This window comes from Pseudophryne corroboree, chromosome 3 (assembly GCF_028390025.1).
Source record: "Pseudophryne corroboree isolate aPseCor3 chromosome 3, aPseCor3.hap2, whole genome shotgun sequence".
Lineage (NCBI taxonomy): Eukaryota > Metazoa > Chordata > Amphibia > Anura > Myobatrachidae > Pseudophryne > Pseudophryne corroboree.
The window spans coordinates 480030516-480049121 of NC_086446.1; the positions used below are offsets into that span (position 1 = coordinate 480030516).

The 18606-nt window shown below is 44.6% G+C and overlaps 1 protein-coding gene across 1 annotated transcript in view; it reads left to right on the forward strand.

The window, feature by feature from the left end:
• Window positions 1–18606, forward strand: part of CEP112 (centrosomal protein 112) — a 733320-nt gene that overhangs the window by 47773 nt on the left and 666941 nt on the right. The window contains exon 5 of the mRNA XM_063960841.1: window positions 3730–3893. Within this exon, the coding sequence (XP_063816911.1) occupies window positions 3730–3893 (164 nt within the window). The remainder of the gene's footprint in view (window positions 1–3729; window positions 3894–18606) is intronic.

Below are 18606 nucleotides of genomic sequence, written 5' to 3' on the forward strand. Positions count from 1 at the left end.
CCATAAAAGTACGGATTTCGGCCTTTTCCATTTTCTTTCAAAAACAATTGGCTTCTCTCCCTGAGGTCCAGACATTTTTGAAAGGTGTTCTGCGCATTTAACCTCCCTTTGTGCCTCCCATGGCACCTTGGGATCTCAATCTGGTCATCCAATCGGACTGGTTTGAACCATTACAGGAAGTGGACGTAAAATATCTTACGTGGAAGACCGTCACACTGTTGGCCTTGGCTTCAGCAAGACGTGTGTCGGAGCTGGGGGCTTTGTCTCAGAAGAGCCACTATTTAATTTTCCATGAGGACAGAGCTGAACTTAGAACTCGTCAGCAATTTCTTCCGAAAGTGGTGTCTGCATTTAACATCAACCAACCTATTGTGGTTCCGGATATCACCAACACTTCCACTACTTCAAAGTCTTTGGACGTTGTGAGGACTTTGAAGGTATACGTAAAGAGGACAGCTCGTCACAGGAAATTCGACTCGCTGTTCGTCCTATATGATCCTAATAAAATTGGGTGTCCTGCTTCAAAGCAGACCATTTCACACTGGCTCAGGCTCCCTATCCAGCATGCTTATTCCACGGCAGGCTTGCAGGTTCCAAAATCTGTACAGGCCTACTCTGCTAGGTCAGTGGGTTCTTCCTGGTCGGCTGCCCGGGGTGTCTCGGCTTTACAGCTCTGCCGAGCAGCTACTTGGTCAGGTTCGAACACGTTTGCTAAGTTCTACAAGTTCGATACTTTGACCTCTGAGGACCTTCAGTTTGGTCAATCAGTTCTGCAAGAACCTCAGCACTTTCCCACCCGGTTTGGGAGCTTTGGTACATCGCCATGGTACTAAATGGAACCCCAGTATCCTCTAGGACGTAAGAGAAAATAGCATTTTAATTACCTACTGGTAAATCCTTTTCTCGTAGTCCGTAGAGGATACTGGGCACCCGCCCGGCACTTCGTTCTTCCTGCACTGTTACTTGGTTAAGTATTGTTGGTTCAGCAGTTGCTGTTCCTGTTTAAAGTTGGGTTAGCATAGCTTTCCTCTGTTTGTGTGTGCTGATTCGGAATCTCCCCACTATCTTTATCTATTCTTCTCTCAAAGTATGTCCGTCTCCTCGGGCACAGTTTCCTAGACTGAGTCTGGTGGGAGGGGCATAGAGGGAGGAGCCAGCCCACACTATCAAATTCTTAAAATGCCCATAGCTCCTAGAGGACCCGTCTATACCCCCATGGTACTAAATGGAACCCCAGTACCCTCTATGGACCACGAGAAAAGGATTTACCAGTAGTTAATTAAAATCCTATTTTTGTACTGCGCAGACGTCAGAGTTACACTGCACATGTGTTCCTATTGATTACCAAAGGTGGTCGCAGTGTGTGTGTACACAGGGTGATTGACAGTCAATGAGCGTTTATGTGAGGTAATGGGTGGTGGGGAGGCAAGTGAAACTCGGTCGTGACCATTTCAGGGGCGTGTTTCAGCCTTTGACTGTGTCTGTGTATACAGTTACTTCCGACGGACAACCATAAAGTTGCTCAGATGATCCATGGTGCGACCAGTGTGTGTTAGATTGTTCATCTTTGTATGCAAGCGCCATATTTGAGGTGCTGCTGGCGGATGTCTCAGTATGGGTATGGGACTCAGGGTTGACAGTGTCTAGGTCGACATGAACAAGGTTGACATGGAAACAGGTCGACATGAGTTTTTTATGTTTTTTTTTGGTGTTTTCTTCGTAAAGTGACCGGGAACCCCAATTAGTTCACCATGCCCCCTCACATGGTTTGTTTCGCTTGCCATGCTTCGGGCAAGGTGCCTCGCTCCGCTACTGCTGTGCTCGGCACAGGTTACTGTTCCCAATTGTAGTCCACGTACTGTATATCATAAAGTATGAAAAAGTAAAAAAAAATTAAATGTTAAAAACTCATGTCGACTGTTTTCCATGTCGACCTAAGTGCTGTCGACCCAGAGTCCGGCTATCTCTCAGTATACTCCCTACAGCTGCAACATTAGCATATTTTATCAGAACTGCTGTGTATGGAATCGCAGTTGCAAGGAGATTTGTGAACTCTGAATCAGGTCCTTTGTTCTAAAGGAATATTAAAAAAAAAAAAAAAAGTCTGTGGCTGGTCAAGGAGGGGACGCAGCCTGCCAATGTCACTATTGGGGGCGGGGCTCTCCTTGGTGTCACATCTTGAGTGCGTGTCTATCCGCGGCATCACATCTTGGGGATGGGCCCAACACTAACGGAGAGCCAAGCTTCCCCCATACTCTCCCAATAATGTGAATAGATGCCATGCACATAACATCTATTCACGTGGCAGCAGATCGGCACCGGGCAGGCTGTTTTTGCAGGGTGTTGGTAAAAGGGCAGGGTGCAGTTTGGCGTTTAAAAATCCGGAAGGTCGTGGTGGTCTGCTAAAACAGTCTAGTGTGTACACTAGATGTATAAATGCACCAATCCACACAGTTTATTTCTGCAGCGCAAGTCTTCTAATGTGCCGCTCACTCTGCTGACTGATAGATAAGCCATAGGAATGAATGCAGGTTTCTTAGGTTCTGCTTGTTGGGAAGAGATGTCCTGTAGTAAGTTGCCTCATATGTTCACAATAAATCATGTGGTACAAGTTGGAGACGCCTGCTTTTTGTGAAGACAGACATATTCTATGAATGCAACTGGATCTCCCTGTTTTTTGTAAACAGCCCTAAAAATTACAAGATTAGAGAACACTGTTATATACCTTATAAATGAAAACCACACATGTGACTCCTCCATGAGAACTTAAAGATCAGGAGTCTTTTGTGTTAATAAAGTTTTTTGTTTTTCCTTAAAAAATTTGATCTGCTGTACTGGCTCCTCAAGGGTCTTATCAGATAAGTACTCTAGCTACAGTGCATCTGGAAACAAAATTCTTTGGTCTGAGACAAAGATTGAACTCTTTGGCGTGAATGCCAGGCGTCATGTTTGGAGGAAACCAGACATCGCTCATCACCAGGCCAATACCTTCCCTACAGTGAAGCATGGTGGCAGCATCATGCTGTAGGGATGTTTTTCAGTGGCAGGAACTGGGAGACTAGTCAGGATAGAGGGAAAGATGAAAGCAGCAATGTACAGAAACCTCCTGGATGAAAACCTGCTCCAGAGTGCTCTTGACCTCAGACTCGGGCGACGGTTCATCTTTCAGCAGGACAACAACCCTAAGCACACAGCCAAGATATCAAAGGAGTGGCTTCAGGACAACTCTGAATGTCCATGAGTGGCCCATCCAGAGCCCAGACTTGAATCCGATTGAACATCTCTACAGAGATGTGAAAATGGTTGTGAAACCAACGCTTCCCATGCAACCTAATGGATTTTAAGAGGTGCTGCAAAGAGGAATGGGCGAAACTGCCCAAAGATAGGTGTTCCAAGCTTGTGGCATCATATTCAAAAAGACTTGAGGCTGTAATTGCTGCCAAAGGTGCATCACCAAAGTATTGATCAAAGGCTGTCAATACTTCTGTACATCTGATTTCTTAGTTTTTTTATTTTTAATAAATTTGCAAAAATCTATAAAAAAAAACAAAACTTTTTTTTTAACGTCATTATGGGGTATTGAGTGTAGAATTTGGAGGGAAAAAATTTATTTATTCCATTTTGGAATAAGGATGTAACATAACAAAATGTGGAAAAAGTGAAGCGCTGTGAATTATTTCCAGATGCACTATATATACTGTCTAACTGGTTTGTTGTTCATTTTTACAGTCAATCTATTTTGATGAGCCCAATTCTGGGAGATTTCAAAGCACAGGCACTGGAGGATTACCAGACTGGGTGATGGGAGAGCTGGAGTCCAGGGAATCAAATGCCAGTGAGACCTGGAAATTCACATTAAAGGATGATTCAGCGTTTGTCACTTCCCCAACCAGGTAAGAGGTGTAAAAAGTTGTTTAATCTCTTTTGTTAAAGTATAGCTCTACCCATGCTTCTGCTTATAGCTCTCAAATGGTTATAAGTAGGCCCAGAGTTTTTAGGATCTAAAGGACGTCTACTACATCTCCATTTCTGATAGGGTGCATCTTATTCTCAGCTGCATCTCTACGTACACACAGTGTAACACATGCACTGTAGTAGTTTGAAGGGACATTCTTGTACATGCAGTAGAAACAAAATTGCTCAACTCTGTGATCTTCGTCATTGCGTTACACCCATAACCGATTTTATTGCTTTGTTGCTTCTGGGAGCTGTAGAGACGGGGAAGGACAATGCATTGTGGGCAGAGGCTGATGAGATTGCTATTGAATCATTGTTACTCACTCTTCTGTACAATTGTGGCTGAAATACAACACTTCTAAGTGTAGAATAATTAAAAATTATTTTTGTAGCAGGAATTTCTGGCATATACTTTCTAGTGACGTCCTGCGTCACAAATAATAAAGTTCACTTGACATTTGGCATTTCATTACACAACACTCATAAGGGGAATATTTCTAAATGTGTTTATACCTTGTATACTCCCCCAACCTTCCCCCTCCCCTTATACCCAACAATTTTACTTTTCAATGAAAGTGTCTGCAGTTTGCTGTAAGTGTCTATTACGCTATGATGATCAGAAAGTTGTACGGCTAACCACTCAGGGCTGCAGGTGTAGATCTCAGGACCAGCTGCTTCTCCCATGGGCAGCTTTACATGGAATGCTCACGAGTTAGTAGCCCCAAGCATCTTTTTGTGTTAATCCCTGAAGAAAAAACTGCAAATATTGTTTACAAAGAAATTTTGTGATCAATGTGTACAATATAAAATCTAAATCACAATATTAGATGGCACTACTGTCTTTGTAAAGTCAGTACTGCTGTACAATAACAGACATCCACGCGAGCGAAGCCGCGGGCAAACGCTAGTGTAATAGACAAATATATGTTGCATATTGGTTCCATACACTGACATTCCTGTCCTGTATGTTAAAGGAGTCCTTGACTTGAGGTCCATTTTCACTGTTCTGTTATTATCCAGCTTAGAGTTGAATTTGGACCATGACTTCGTAAAACAGGTCTGTGTTGGAAACCAAAGAAAGGATGAGTAAGGACATTTTACTATAAACTATAACATACAGTAAATGCATTTATTATCCTCTCTGTCCATCTTACGGGCTTTTTGTTATGGGCTTCTTGGCTTGGACTTGGAATAATTATTATGATGGGGAAAAATCTTAGAAACATAGAAACATAGAATTTGTCGGCAGATAAGAACCACTTGGCCCATCTAGTCTGCCCCTTTTTTTTTTTTTATATATTATTTTTTTTTATCACTAACCTTATTTGATCCTTATTTCTTTGTAAGGATATCCTTATGTCTATCCCATGCATGTTTAAATTGCTCTACTGTCTTAGCCTCTACCACCTCTGATGGGAGGCTATTCCACTTGTCCACTACCCTTTCTGTGAAATAATTTTTCCGCAAATTTCCCCTGAACCTCCCCCCCTCCAATCTTCTGCAGGAAGAGTTCTCCTAGATGATGCATAGGCTGGAACTTATTGATGTCATTATGGAGATTATTATAGCCTTGCATTTTGTTTGTGTGGAAACCTACAATGACCACCATAGCATATATTGGTAGTTGGCATTAATGGTTGTCAATAACCACATTTATGGCCTGCAGTAAGCTGCAGGGGACACTGAAAGATTTCAGATCTCTTTCTGGTATCGTAAGGACGCTGCAATCTCTGCTAGATCACGTTGAACCATGTGGCTGAAGCAGCTTTAGTGTCTGTATGAAATCCCATTCATCACTAGGGTTTCTCTACAGAACAGAGAGTTTGGATCTCAGCAGACTACCAGGGATCTCTGCTACTTGTGTTAGAGAACATGTTGAGGCAAGGACTAGACAAGACCTCTAAAGGTTAACCAAGACGTTAACAGCAGATACTTTAAGTTCTGTAAGTTGTGAGGTGGGGCCTTCATGGCACTCTGTCTGGTCTGCAGCTATGCAGCCCCACACACAGCGAGCTGTGATGCACGGTGTGTTCTAATGCCTTTCAATCATAGCCAGCATTAAGTCATTAACCAATTTGTGCTACAGTAGCTCTTTTGTGGGATAGATCCAGACTAGCTAGCTTTCACTTCCCAAGTGCATCAGTGAGCCTTGGGCACCCTTGACCCTGTTGCCAGTTATCCTTCTTTGGACCGCTTTTGTTGGTACTACCCACTATATACTAAGAACACCCCACAAAACCTGCTGTTTTGAAGTCACACTGACTTATAGGCCCGACACATTAGGCGATATAACTGAACGATATGAGCGAGAACTCGTTCATATCGTTCAGTGCGTAGGCACCAAAGATGAACGATGCACGACCCCGGACGAAGGGGAGGGTGGAATCAAGGGTGACACAGAAACAGCGGATTTGGAGAGCAGGGGAGATGATGGTATTGTCAACAGTGATAGAGAGATTGGGGGGGATGGCATAAAGTTGGTATTATAGGCGAAGGAATTGATGAGTGCTCCCACCGTCCGATCTTGGAAGCTTAACAGTGTTGGACTTGGTCAGTACTTGCATGGGGGACCACCTGGGAATGCCAAGTTTAGTAGAACCATATTAGATACTGTGCCTAACACTGACAGCAGAATCACCACTTGTCTATCTTTCCATCTACTTTACCTAATATTGTCAATTCCAACAGTACCCCCTATCAGGTAGACATTCACTCAGTTATCATACATAGTGCAGTGTCCTATAGGTATAATACACTAGGATTACCTTAAGCAACAGGGCTGTTTGAGAGCCTATATTTTCATGATGGTCATCATCATCATAGAAAATACCGAAGAGTCCCCGTTAATTGACCTATTAGCAGGTTTCTTGTGAAGTTCCAAGGGATCACGGTATATAGATGGTACACGTTAAGGGTTGTCACATGCTCCCTAATTGACTTAAACTTTGGACCATATATTTTATTCCTATATTTTTTTATGTCTGTCTGTCTTGGATACACTCTGACAATTCTTTTTAATAAACAAATATTTAATAAAAGTGATATTTTAATGTCTTACTAATTGTACATTATCTTTGCTATAAGAGTGCACCCAAACAGGAGTCTTCTTTACTCTTACTATTGAGTTCTCCTAGGGTTCAGCTGTACAGGGAGAAGAGCAGGGGGCCAAGGACAGAACCCTGTGGGACACCAGCGGGAAAGATGGAAGGGGGTTAGGTGGAGCCGATTGCAGATAGAGAAGGAGCGGTTGGTAAGGTAGGAGGTGAACCAGGCATGGACAGTGCTAGACAGGCCAATGGTCTGAAGGGTGCAGAGGAGCTGAGGATGTTTTGGCCGCTGAGAGGGCCAGGAGGATGAGCAGAGAGAAGTGGCCCCTGAATTTGGCCGAAAGTAGGCCATTGGTGACTATGACCAGGGCAGTTTCAGTGGAGTCGAGTGGGCGAAAACCATATTGGAGAGGATCAAGGATGGAGTTGTTAGAGAGGTAGCTGGTGAGACCATTGTAGACAAGCTGCTCCAGTAGTTTGTAGGTGAAAGGGACAAGAGAAATTGTTCAGTAGTTAGTGAGTGGGGATGGGTCGAGGTGTTTTTTTTTTTTTTTTTTTTTTTTTTCAAATTCAATCATGTTTATTTGTTTTTTTCTGACATACAGTACAAACAAACAAATTGGAGAACATATGCAGTAATCACAGGGGATATCCAAACCATATCATGTATGCATAATCAAATAATAACATAAAAATACATTAACCCGGTGTGAGCACATCCTTAAGAAACAATACCGTTTCAACGAAGCACGGAAAACACTTAAACATTGCTTACAGATTATATCTGAACCCAAGAGTGCACTAAATATGCACGTAGTAGAGCATAATGCAATAAGTAGAAGTCCAAGCACGGAGAACGATTAGTATTACAGTGCAGATATAGATAGAGGCTGACTGTAAGGGGAAGAAAGCCATCTATCCCATATCTTATAAAACTTATCAGGGGCATTTCTAGATATTGTAACAGGAGTCTTGCTAGAATGTGCTCTGCTACAAAAATTCCACCAGTGACCAACTCCAGGCTTGTGAAAAAACAACAAATACCTTTTATTCACGTAGCTCAAAAACAAAGATATACATAAAACAAAGATCACTGTCTTTAGTATAAACTACCAGGGAGGTTAGGCCCTGCCTCACTCCCTCTTACTTAATAAGGAACCCTTCAGGTCCCGGCATCCTGACACTAGTGGCCCAGCCCTCCAGATCCCACTGTCCCTAGCAGGCCTATCACCTGGACACTAGCTGCCTTCAGGAGCCCTGGCTCATGGGAGAGACTCTGCTTTAAACCCAGCACCCAGGTGCTGGCTGATGAGGCAGCTTCTTCGGCTAAGAAGCCTATAAGACCTGGTCTGGGCCAAATGGATGGGAACCCGGTCCATCCACACTTCCCATCCACCCCCAGGACCCTGTGTGTAGCTTACAGGTGGCAAAGTACCTCTCCTGCCACATACCCTTTCCCTCAGCTTTTCCTGACTCAGAAAAGCGGCATGTGACATTGGCAAGATTTCACATTTGCCAATTATTTTGGGCTGACAAATCTTTGGGACATAACTTGGGCCCATACACCTGGGTCCCAAGTTCCTCTCCCAAGTACACGTCCGAGGCCCTTTTAACTGCCCTTGGAATCTATATCTATTAAAGGTTGGTGGCACCACCTCCACTGTGCCACCTTCCCTTTCCCTCCACTTTGGCATAGTGGCCAAAGTGGTCGTTTTATTGGACAACTTCCCATTGCCCACTAAACTTCCCCTCCTCTTCACCTTTCCACCTTTAGGGATGTTTCCCTTATCGGGCTCGGATTTACTGGCTACTGAGGAAGTCGCTTCATTCTTGTCTGGGTGTTTGTGACCCCTGACCTTAACCAACTCTAGACTGGGGAAGGTTTTTAAGTTCACTCTGGGCTTAGTAGTCACCCCGGCCCTCACTGGTCTTGACCTATATGGACAATTCCACCTTTTGTGGCCAAGCTCTTGGCACCGGTAACACCTAGTCTCTGCCCCGACATTAATTGTTCTGAGGTCATTGTCCAACTTCACCCTCACCCTTTCCCTCAGAGTGAGGCACTGGTCCCGAGTCTCAGAAAGTCCTTTAATTTGTTGAACTTTAAGTGCTTCCTTCAGTCTTTCCAGCTTTGATAACATTTCTTTCATTAACGTGACTGCTTCGTCCTCCGATCTCCCATCTTTGACCCTAGTCACCAACTCCTGCCGTTCTATGACTGGCACATAATTCATTTTGAGTCTCTTGTCCATGTCTCTTATTCACCTCTGTAGTTTAGGAATTTCCTTCACTGTTTCTTGTAGCTGGCCGTTACTTAGGGCCAGCTTTTGGAACTCTCCCCTCAAGTTTTCCAGCTCTCGTGTCTCAAATAGAGAACTCTCCCTGGGTAGAGCAACCTCAGAAATGGGACTCTGCACGATCCTTTGAGACAGGTTCTTGCTCCTTACATAGCGTGTCCTTTATGAACTGTCCCAGTTCAGCACTTGGATCTTGAGCCTCTCGTGGTGGATCCTGCCAGGGTGCAACAACCCCAAGATCGAAATCTTGCACCTTATCCTCCTCATACACGAGGGGAACCCCTTCAGAAGCAGATTCCTGGATGACTTCGGAAGTGGACTCCTGTATTGCAACTAGCTTAGCCATGACTAGCTCACGTAGGCAACACACCTCCAAAGGTACGGTCTTTGTCTGTGATTCGTCAGAGAAAGTCTCACATGTGTACTGGATATCCAGAACCGGGGGCTTCTGAACCTGTGATGTCCCATCAGGGATTAACTTCTGAACATACATCGCGTTAACAGGAGAAGGATCTTGGGTTTCCAAGACCTCAACAGAAGCAATCTCCAGCTCAGATAAGACTTCCTGTTCTAGGATGGACTCTTGAGTAGTCATCAGATTGCCATCTGTCCAGGTAGATTCCTGGGGTTCATCATTCTGCCACAGATCCAACAGATTAGAGCATTCTTGTTTTGGAGGTGGATGATCACTTGACATCAAGAAAACCTCTCCCAGCTCCATTATCACTTCCTCCTCACTCCCTGTCAATTGAGGAGCAGCCGGGAATCCCACATCCTCATCTCGTTCTCATGTCTCCATAAACACATCTTCTGTGAGCCCCTGTGGCTTCCATGCTCCATCTTGAACAGGTTCCACTGAACTCAGGGCTTTGTTCCAATCTTCACCCAAGCTATTACGACATTCTTTTTCCAGAGAATGAGGTTGTCCTGCTTCGGAGGAACTTCTCACTGCCGTCCCAGGGGTTAACAACAAAACACTGCCATCTGATGTGGTTCTCTTGCTGCTTGAAAAATTCCCGTGGATTTTCTGTGCGCTTCCCAATAATGGCTGCAGCTTTCTCCATGCTCTGGAATGGCAATACCAACTGAATGGACATTAGTTCCTGTAAATGCTCTACCTCTGAGGAAGGGCCCTCATTTCCACTTTCAAGGCAGATGGCCCTACTAGTGGCATAGCAGGGAGCCTTCCGGGCCTTAGGCACTGGCAGCTCTGGCTCAACTTTACCTACCTTCAGGCTGGAACAGGGAATCCAGTATAGCCGGGTTCCAATACAGTATGGTACCATTCTTCCGCAGCCTGCACCACCGTTGGCATCATTTCCCCCGGAGATGGCATCTCCACTACGGCTGATAATGTCTCTGACCCAACCTTCGGCATAACGTCTTCAGCAATTGGTGTAGCTACGCCTGTGTCTGAACTAAAACTAGGCATAGCCAATGGTTTTAGCTTTGAAACCTCCTCCTGAAGCTCCGCTAAGTCTTGCGACAGAGCCTTATTGGCCAGCACCAAACTCCCATATCGTGTCTGGTCACAGGAGATTTCCTCTAATTGTCCTTGGCTATGTACTACAAAGTTTTCAGATCTGGGTTTAGCCTTTGCCAAGGTTTTCTGCAACTCTGACACCTGGCCTGAGAGCTTGGCAATCTCTTCTCTACTCCTTCCCAATTTGGTCAGAGAGTCGGACAAAAGAGATTCCTTCTCCAGCTTTTGCGTTAAGGTGTTCACCTGCTCTTGAAGGAAATCACATTTTTCCTTAAGCTCTTCTAGCTCCTGGTCCTTTAATTGGACATTGCTTTCAAGGTCACTTATCGTGTGACACCAAGAAAAAGGTTCCATGCTAAAATCTTCCCCAAGATCTGGATTACTCCCCAATAATCTCTCCATTTCACTCTCCAACTGTGGGGCTTTAATAGGGTCACTTAAGTTCCTGAGCTGAGGGGTTAGAGCTGTCACCCCTTTTGGTTTTTTTTAGCATGAATTCTCTTTTTGTTACCTATTTGAAGAGACACTTCAGAATAGGCTGTATATCTGAAAATCTTTATTCACCATGTTACATTTGAAAACTGTAATTGAAAGGGAAAATAAAAAAATCCTTTTTTTTTGCACAGATTAAGCTTTTAGCAAAGCACTGAAAGGTAGCATGTACATAGTGATCACAAATACCTTACACTGGTAGTGCAAATAAACAACGTCTTCCTTCATGCTCTTAAAATTAGAACTCAGGGATTGCTGGGACACATAGTGCCACAAAATGTCTCTATTTAAATAGAACCGCATTTATAAAAGGTTTCAACTTTGCTTGATTGGTCTTGAGCTAATTAACAGGGACACCAGACTCCCATTACCAGATTTTGCAGGCACAGGTAAAAATAAGCTTGGAAAAGAAATTCAGTCATAAATTATCAGCTGCTTGCGACCCCTTAGAGCAAATCAGCACAGCTACTTTCAATGACTGGTGCAAAGCATATAAGACAGAATAGGCCAGGCAAACTGTTTAACCTCTTTGCTGCCAATGCAAACCTTTGCACCAAAATCAAACACATTCAGTTTAAACAAAACATATCATTATTTTTACCCCGTGGGGTTGGTTTTAACCACTACTCACAACACCTTTGGTCTGGTACTGATGCCCACGAGTTCAGCTTGGTCTGGAGTTTGCTTGTATGTGTGCCGCTACCTTGCAGCTGTTGGGTCCTCTGTCACGTGTGACACGACTAGCAGAAGGGCCCCACATTGGGCGCCATTTGTAACAGGAGTCTTGCTAGAATGTGCTCTGCTACAAAAATTCCACCAGCGACCGACTCCAGGCTTGTGCAAAAACAACAAATACCTTTTATTTAACGCCAGGAAGTCTCCCCACATCCGCTCCAACTCTGATCCAGTGCCCAGTTGTGTTAGCCAAAAAGGGTTGAATTTCCAGAACAACTGACCTCTGCTATCTCCCATATCCAAACATAATACCAATGGTGAGTGATCTGAGATACCCCTGGTGACGTATTGAACATTCACTACTTTTGGCAACAAACATTTAGTCGTTAAGGTTAGATCTATCCTGGAAAAGGACGTGTACGTGATAGAGAAGCATGAGTATTGATGTGTGTCTGGGTAACAAGCTGTCCAGACATCTATCAGGCCCAAGCTCTCCAATAACAATGCAAAATTACTGCAACGTGTAGTAGGACCGGAAGAGGGCAGTCTAAATCTATCTAGAGCAGGGTTAACAACATTATTAAAATCTCCAAGAAGACAATAGGAACATTAGGATATAAAGACATAAAATCAGCCGCTTTTTTCAGAACATCAGAAGAAAAAAGAGGTGGGATATAGATGGCAAACAATAGCAAAGAGATGGAATATACTTGGCATTTTAAAAAAACGTATCTGTCCCATTGATCTATTTGTACCTGATCAAGGATAAACGGGATTGAGCCCACCCCACCCCACCCATGGCTTCTTAATAGACCTAACCTTTGCTCCGACCAGATGAGTCTCCAAAAGACATACCATGTCCGCATTATATTGCTTGAAGTGTCTGAGCACTAGGGATCTTTTAACTTTATCATTTAACCCCCGGACATTCCAGGACAAAATCCTAAATTGATTAGAGGACATAGGTCAGTATAGTGTAGAAGATCAATCCCGGGCACCCTATACATATTGTCCATGCTAACTCCAAAAACTTTCAAACAGCTCCCACCATGGGTATCAATGTAAAAAGAAAAAGACAGAGAAAACAGCAACATACAAACATCCCACCCACCCCAACCCCACACCCCATATACCTGACCAAACTGTGGCATACCTATTCCCAAAAACATTTTCCCCAAACAAATTAGAAAAAACCTAACATGAAGAGGCAATGAATACTATGACCAAAAGACAAGGTGTAGGCCACCCACCATCTAACAAGAATAGTGAAAGGACACTACCCCGAGCCTTCCAGCACAATATTAATTGGAGGAAGTATCCATTAGCATCAGACACAGCATTCAAGCTGAGTGCCACGAAACTTCAATATTTAAGTTTACCAAAAATAAACATAACAGGACAAAGAGCAATCATCAAATATCAGCTGCAAGAGCCCGTCTAGCCGGGGCCCAGCGGTCCAGCCAAAGGGCAGCTTCTCGAGGTGTGGCAAAAATTTTTGTCTCTCCGTCAGCCACCACCCTAAGCCAGGAGGGAAAAAGCATTGCATACTGTAGATTAAGTTCTCTGAGTCGCCTCTTGATCGGGATAAATTGTGCACGGTGCTTTTGCACTTCCAGTGCAAACTCCGGAAACGTAGAGATTTTTTAACCGTTCCACAACAAGGGGCCTTTTGTGCGCACCAACGACAATACAGCATCTCGGTCACGATAATGTAGTTACTTTACAATGAGGGTGCGCGGTGGTGCACCAGGGGGGAGAGGTCGGAAAGGGATCCTGTGAGCCCATTGAACATTGAAAAAGGGAGTAAACGAATCGGCGCCAAAAGATTTTGTCAGCCAGGTTTCAAGGAATTTCTCCGGGTCATTACCTTCCTCCTTCTCTGGTAACCCCACAAAACGAATATTGTTTCTCCGAAGTCTCCCCTCCATATCCAGCATTTTGCCTTTAATATCAGATCAATGGAGGTGATGCGGGAACTCATCGGTGAGACTTTATCCTCCAGCGTTGAAGTACGGGTTTCAACCTCACCAACCCGCTCTCTGACTTTTTGAATATCATGATGTATTATGGTAAAGTCTGCTTGAACCTGTCTGATTTTGTCGGAGAGGCGAGACTCGCTAGCCGCCAGAGCCTCCAGCACCCGTTGTAGAACATCATCGGTAGCGTCAATCGAGGAAGAAGACTGGTTGGGGGAGGCTGGAGGGGGGGTATCTCCACCCCTATCCGGCGTCGCTGCATTTCTCCCCGGAGTATGAGTAAATTGTGCGAGCCGGGCCGCAGCAGATTTATGGTGGTTTCTCACCATAATTATAAGTAGTGAGGTTAAATAAATCGGGCAGTACAGAGGGACCACCGTAGGAGTGCAGTGGTAAACACGTCTAGGAGAAGATTGTCGTCCCTGAACTTCAATAATGGCCACCAGACACGGAAGGCCAGGTCACAATGCAAAGAAAATATGGTGCAATATCAGTCCAAAGCAAGCATACAGAGATGGAACATATGCTGTATATATTGTCAGTCAGACCCACTGCAGATGCAGCTAGTATAAAAGGCAGTAAGCAAGCAGGGCCACGGGTCATGAAACAGAGCTAGTACAGAGTTTAAAGCAGTGCCGTGCACACAAGAACTGCCCTCCACTCCCTGCTCGGACTCAGCAAGCGGCTCCATGGAGCTGGATCTCCCATGCCTCCCCAGGCTCCGGTGCTCAGTCAGCAAGGCGGGGGGGGAGAGCAGACTCAAACACCCTCTCTGTGGTGATGTCTGGCGCAGCACAGCAGCACGATACCGCGCCCCAGGATGTCCGCGGTCTGTGTCTTGGGGAATCGGCAGCTGGGAGGAGAGTGCCGCAGCCTCACACAGAGGGTAGAGACGCGCTGCAGGGCCGGGATCGGAAGTCACGGCACCATCTTAGGGAACACAGGAGGCAGGAGATGAAGTGCATAAAAGCCCTGGAGAGACCGCTCCAGAGGCAACCAGCATGAACTCCCGAAGTCCTGGTACCTTCCCCCACCAGATACATGAGTTTAGGCTCGGAGGGTACCTCAGGATATTGGAGCCGGATTTATGAGGTGGATAGCACCCGTTCAGAGCTGCTACTCCATGTCCCGCTTAGCCACGCCCCACCGAGGTTTGATTTTTTAAGAATAGGTGAGACAAGCATGTTTGAACAGCAAGGGAAAGATGCCGGTGGAGAGAGATAAGTTAAAGAGGTGAGCAAAGTAGGTGCAGGCAGTGGCGGAGGAGGAGCAGAGTAGGCAGGAAGGGAGGGGGCCTACGGGGCAGGTGTAAGGGGAAGAGGGCAAGATAAGGGAGTGGGCTTTGTCGCACAAGGCGGAGCGGAAGGAACACAATCTGGTGGTGGAGGGGTTGCAGCGGGAAGGGGGTTTGAAGAGGGTTGAAATAGGTAAACCCACTATTTCAAAGACCAGTATTGATAGTCATTGTTTCTGTACAATGCACAGTATCTGCCCAGTGCAGTACTTTCTACAGTAGGATGTGGTATGCCTGGCCGCTGGTTAGCATACCTCCGCCGGTATCCCAGCAGCGGAATGCCGGCGGGGGCGAATGCAACAAGCCCTTTGCGGGTCTTGTCGTGGACACCCACGAGTGGGAATAGTCCCTGTTGGTTGGCATGCCAACCGTCAGGATTGTGAGAGGGCGGGATGTATGAGGAGGTATTATGACCAGCGGTCACATAACTATATCCTCTACAGTTGTATGATATGAGTGATTTGTTACTGACTCCAACTTGAACAATGTATGATGTGATGTAATTTCATACTTGCCTACCTGACCCTCTCCATGAGGGAGAAAATACTCTGTTCCTGGACTTTCCTGGTAATGTATGATTGCCATCACCTGTGGTGAAACACCTTTCTTATCAATTAACTAGCTCACCACAGGTGATGGCAATCATACATTACCAGGAAAGTCCAGGAACAGAGCATTTTCTCCCTCATGGAGAGGGTCAGGTAGACAAGTATGTGTCATTTCTTTTCACTTAATTCATTAAGATAACATGTTTGTTATATTGTAATTAGGATTTCTGGCTTTGTCATTTTTTGTGTGTTTTTCTGTTGCGCTTAAAACAGTATTTTTTTATTTATTAATTTTGTGTTAATCTCTGAAATGTACCTAGTTTTTGTTTGGAGTATTGGGACTCCAAAGTGCAGTATGCCATAGAAGAGGGGATCAGACAACAAGATGTCTGGGGACAGGAAAAGGGGTCAAAAGTTACAGGGTCAGTTGAGAGGTAAAATAAATGTAGTGTCATTTAATTTCTACTATTGCATAGGTTCTCAATCTTTGTCCTCAGGACCCCAAACAGTCAACTTTTTCCAGGTAACCCTAGCAGGTGCACAGGTGTAGTCATTACTCACTGACACATTTTAAAAGATTCACAGGTGGAGCCAATTAGTTAACTTGTAATTCTGTGAGGAGACCTGGAAAACATGCACTGCATGGGGATCGAGTTTGAGAACCTGTGTATTATTGCAAATTTCCATCGTTTTGCCTTTCTTTTCTCCACTGAAACCTGGAATCCATTATTAGAAGGAACACCTAATACAAATTTCTGTCATAATTTACAAGTCGCTTCAGAATCTTGCGACCTATATAGAACTAGCCAGTTTATAACTGTTATATGGTTTTATTGTGGATTCTAATGTCCATCCCCATTATTGTCCATGCCATTCCTTCTACTCATGTGCACCAGGGGAGCCGATGTGGCAAGCATGTGGGGTTCCAGGGACAAATAGAAGCTAAAAAAAAACAGGGGCTGTTTCAAACTAGGGTACAAAGTGTAGTAATGCAATGATAGGGGTCATTGTGGCATTTATTACTAACAGTAAGAATAAATGTAAAATACATATGGATGGCCCCAGGCATGGCTGATTCAACCTTGCTGCCACAGGGGTACTTGCTCTAACTGCTCCACCTACGCTAACTCTGTTATTTTCAGCCACTAAAATGAAATAATGGTGACTAGAAAACTATATAACCAGGGGGCAGATGTATTAAGCCTGGAGAAGGCATAAAGAAGTGCTAAGTGCAAGGTGATAACACACCAGCCAATCAGCTGCAATATGTAAATTTACAGTTAGCAGCTGATTGGCTGGTGCGTTATCACCTTGCACTTATCACTGCTTTATCACTTCTCCAGGCCTCCTAGACTTTACAACTGGATCATAGTTTCTTTGTCACGGGGCCCGATTCTGATCTGATCACTGTGCTGCTAATTTTGTTACCCTGCGTTCAGATAGTCGCCGCCCAAGGGGAGTGTAAATTTGCCCCGTGCAAGTGTGCGATCACATGTGTACGCCGTGTGAAATTGTCCCTCAGTCAGCAGTCAGCTGCAAATCCGTTAGCAACTCACTCATCATCGAATGGTTTTTCCAGTGTGTGCAGTCTGTGCGCAGCCCAGGACTGATAGGATCCAGCTGATTGTGTCCGGAGCTGACGTCACACACACTTCCAGAAAACGGGCAGTTACCACCCACAAACGTCCACTTCCTGTCAACCAACTTGCGAATGGTTGTGCGATCCAAATTTTCACATCAGCTTGTCACTGTTTGGCGATGCCTGTTGTTTGGCGATGCACATGCGCATTGGGCAGTCAATCGATAATTGCCCGCTGTGCGAAAACACATAGCAGCGATCAGGTCTGAATCGGGCCCACTGTTTCAAAACCTTATTTTATATCACCAAGTTATCAAGGACACTTAAATTTATTGGAAAAAATGTGAACACACACTCATGCGCTGATAGCAGCCTATAATCTAGTGGTAAGAGTTTCACCGACACTCAAATACGTATAAACAGAAATGGTTACCACAACAGATCTCAGGCGCTTATCTATAGATGAGCCTTTGGAATAGTCCACATCAGTATTCTAGTGACGTGATGTGAATTCTAAAATCAAACAGAATACATAACATAGTGTAAAACTGTCATATAAACAGAGGGAAGTGAATTCTGCTCCCCAGTGTAGACCCGTACCAAATTTGATGGTCTGCTAAATAGGCAGACGATATCGCTTAGTGTGTCAGGAGAAACTCCAAATGGCATGGGATCTGGTTTTCCCTCAATCCTTGTGGAACGTTTTCTCCGGATAGCCCATACGCAATAATATGCAAATAAAGAGGAACTTAATAGTGCATTATTGTTGGACACCCTGGGTGAATTTGACAATACACAAGATAAAATTGGACTCTCACCGGGTGTATTGGTCTACAGGTAACCGTAGACACATAAGCATGAAGTGAGTGGCTTTAGTTCTCATAGACCCTCCTCTCCTGGTTATCAATATGCGATGATATGTAAAAAAGAGGGACTTGATGGTGCATTACCGTTTGATAATTTATTGAGTATAACCACACACAAACAAAATAAAATGAACAGGTGGACTCTCACCAGATGTGATGGTCTACAGATGTTAGTAGACAAAAAGCGCATTAACAATGAGCCCAGGCGTCCCCGGAGATCTTCATCAACCGCCAAGTGAGTCCTCCACGTGTCCAAGAGATACCTCGACCAACGCGTTTCAACAACAGAGTGTTGTCTTTTTCAAGGTGTAGAGGTATCTGCCTACACATGGTATTTATACATCACCATTGTACAACCTAAAAAAGCCTATTTCCAGACATGGAATTTCTAC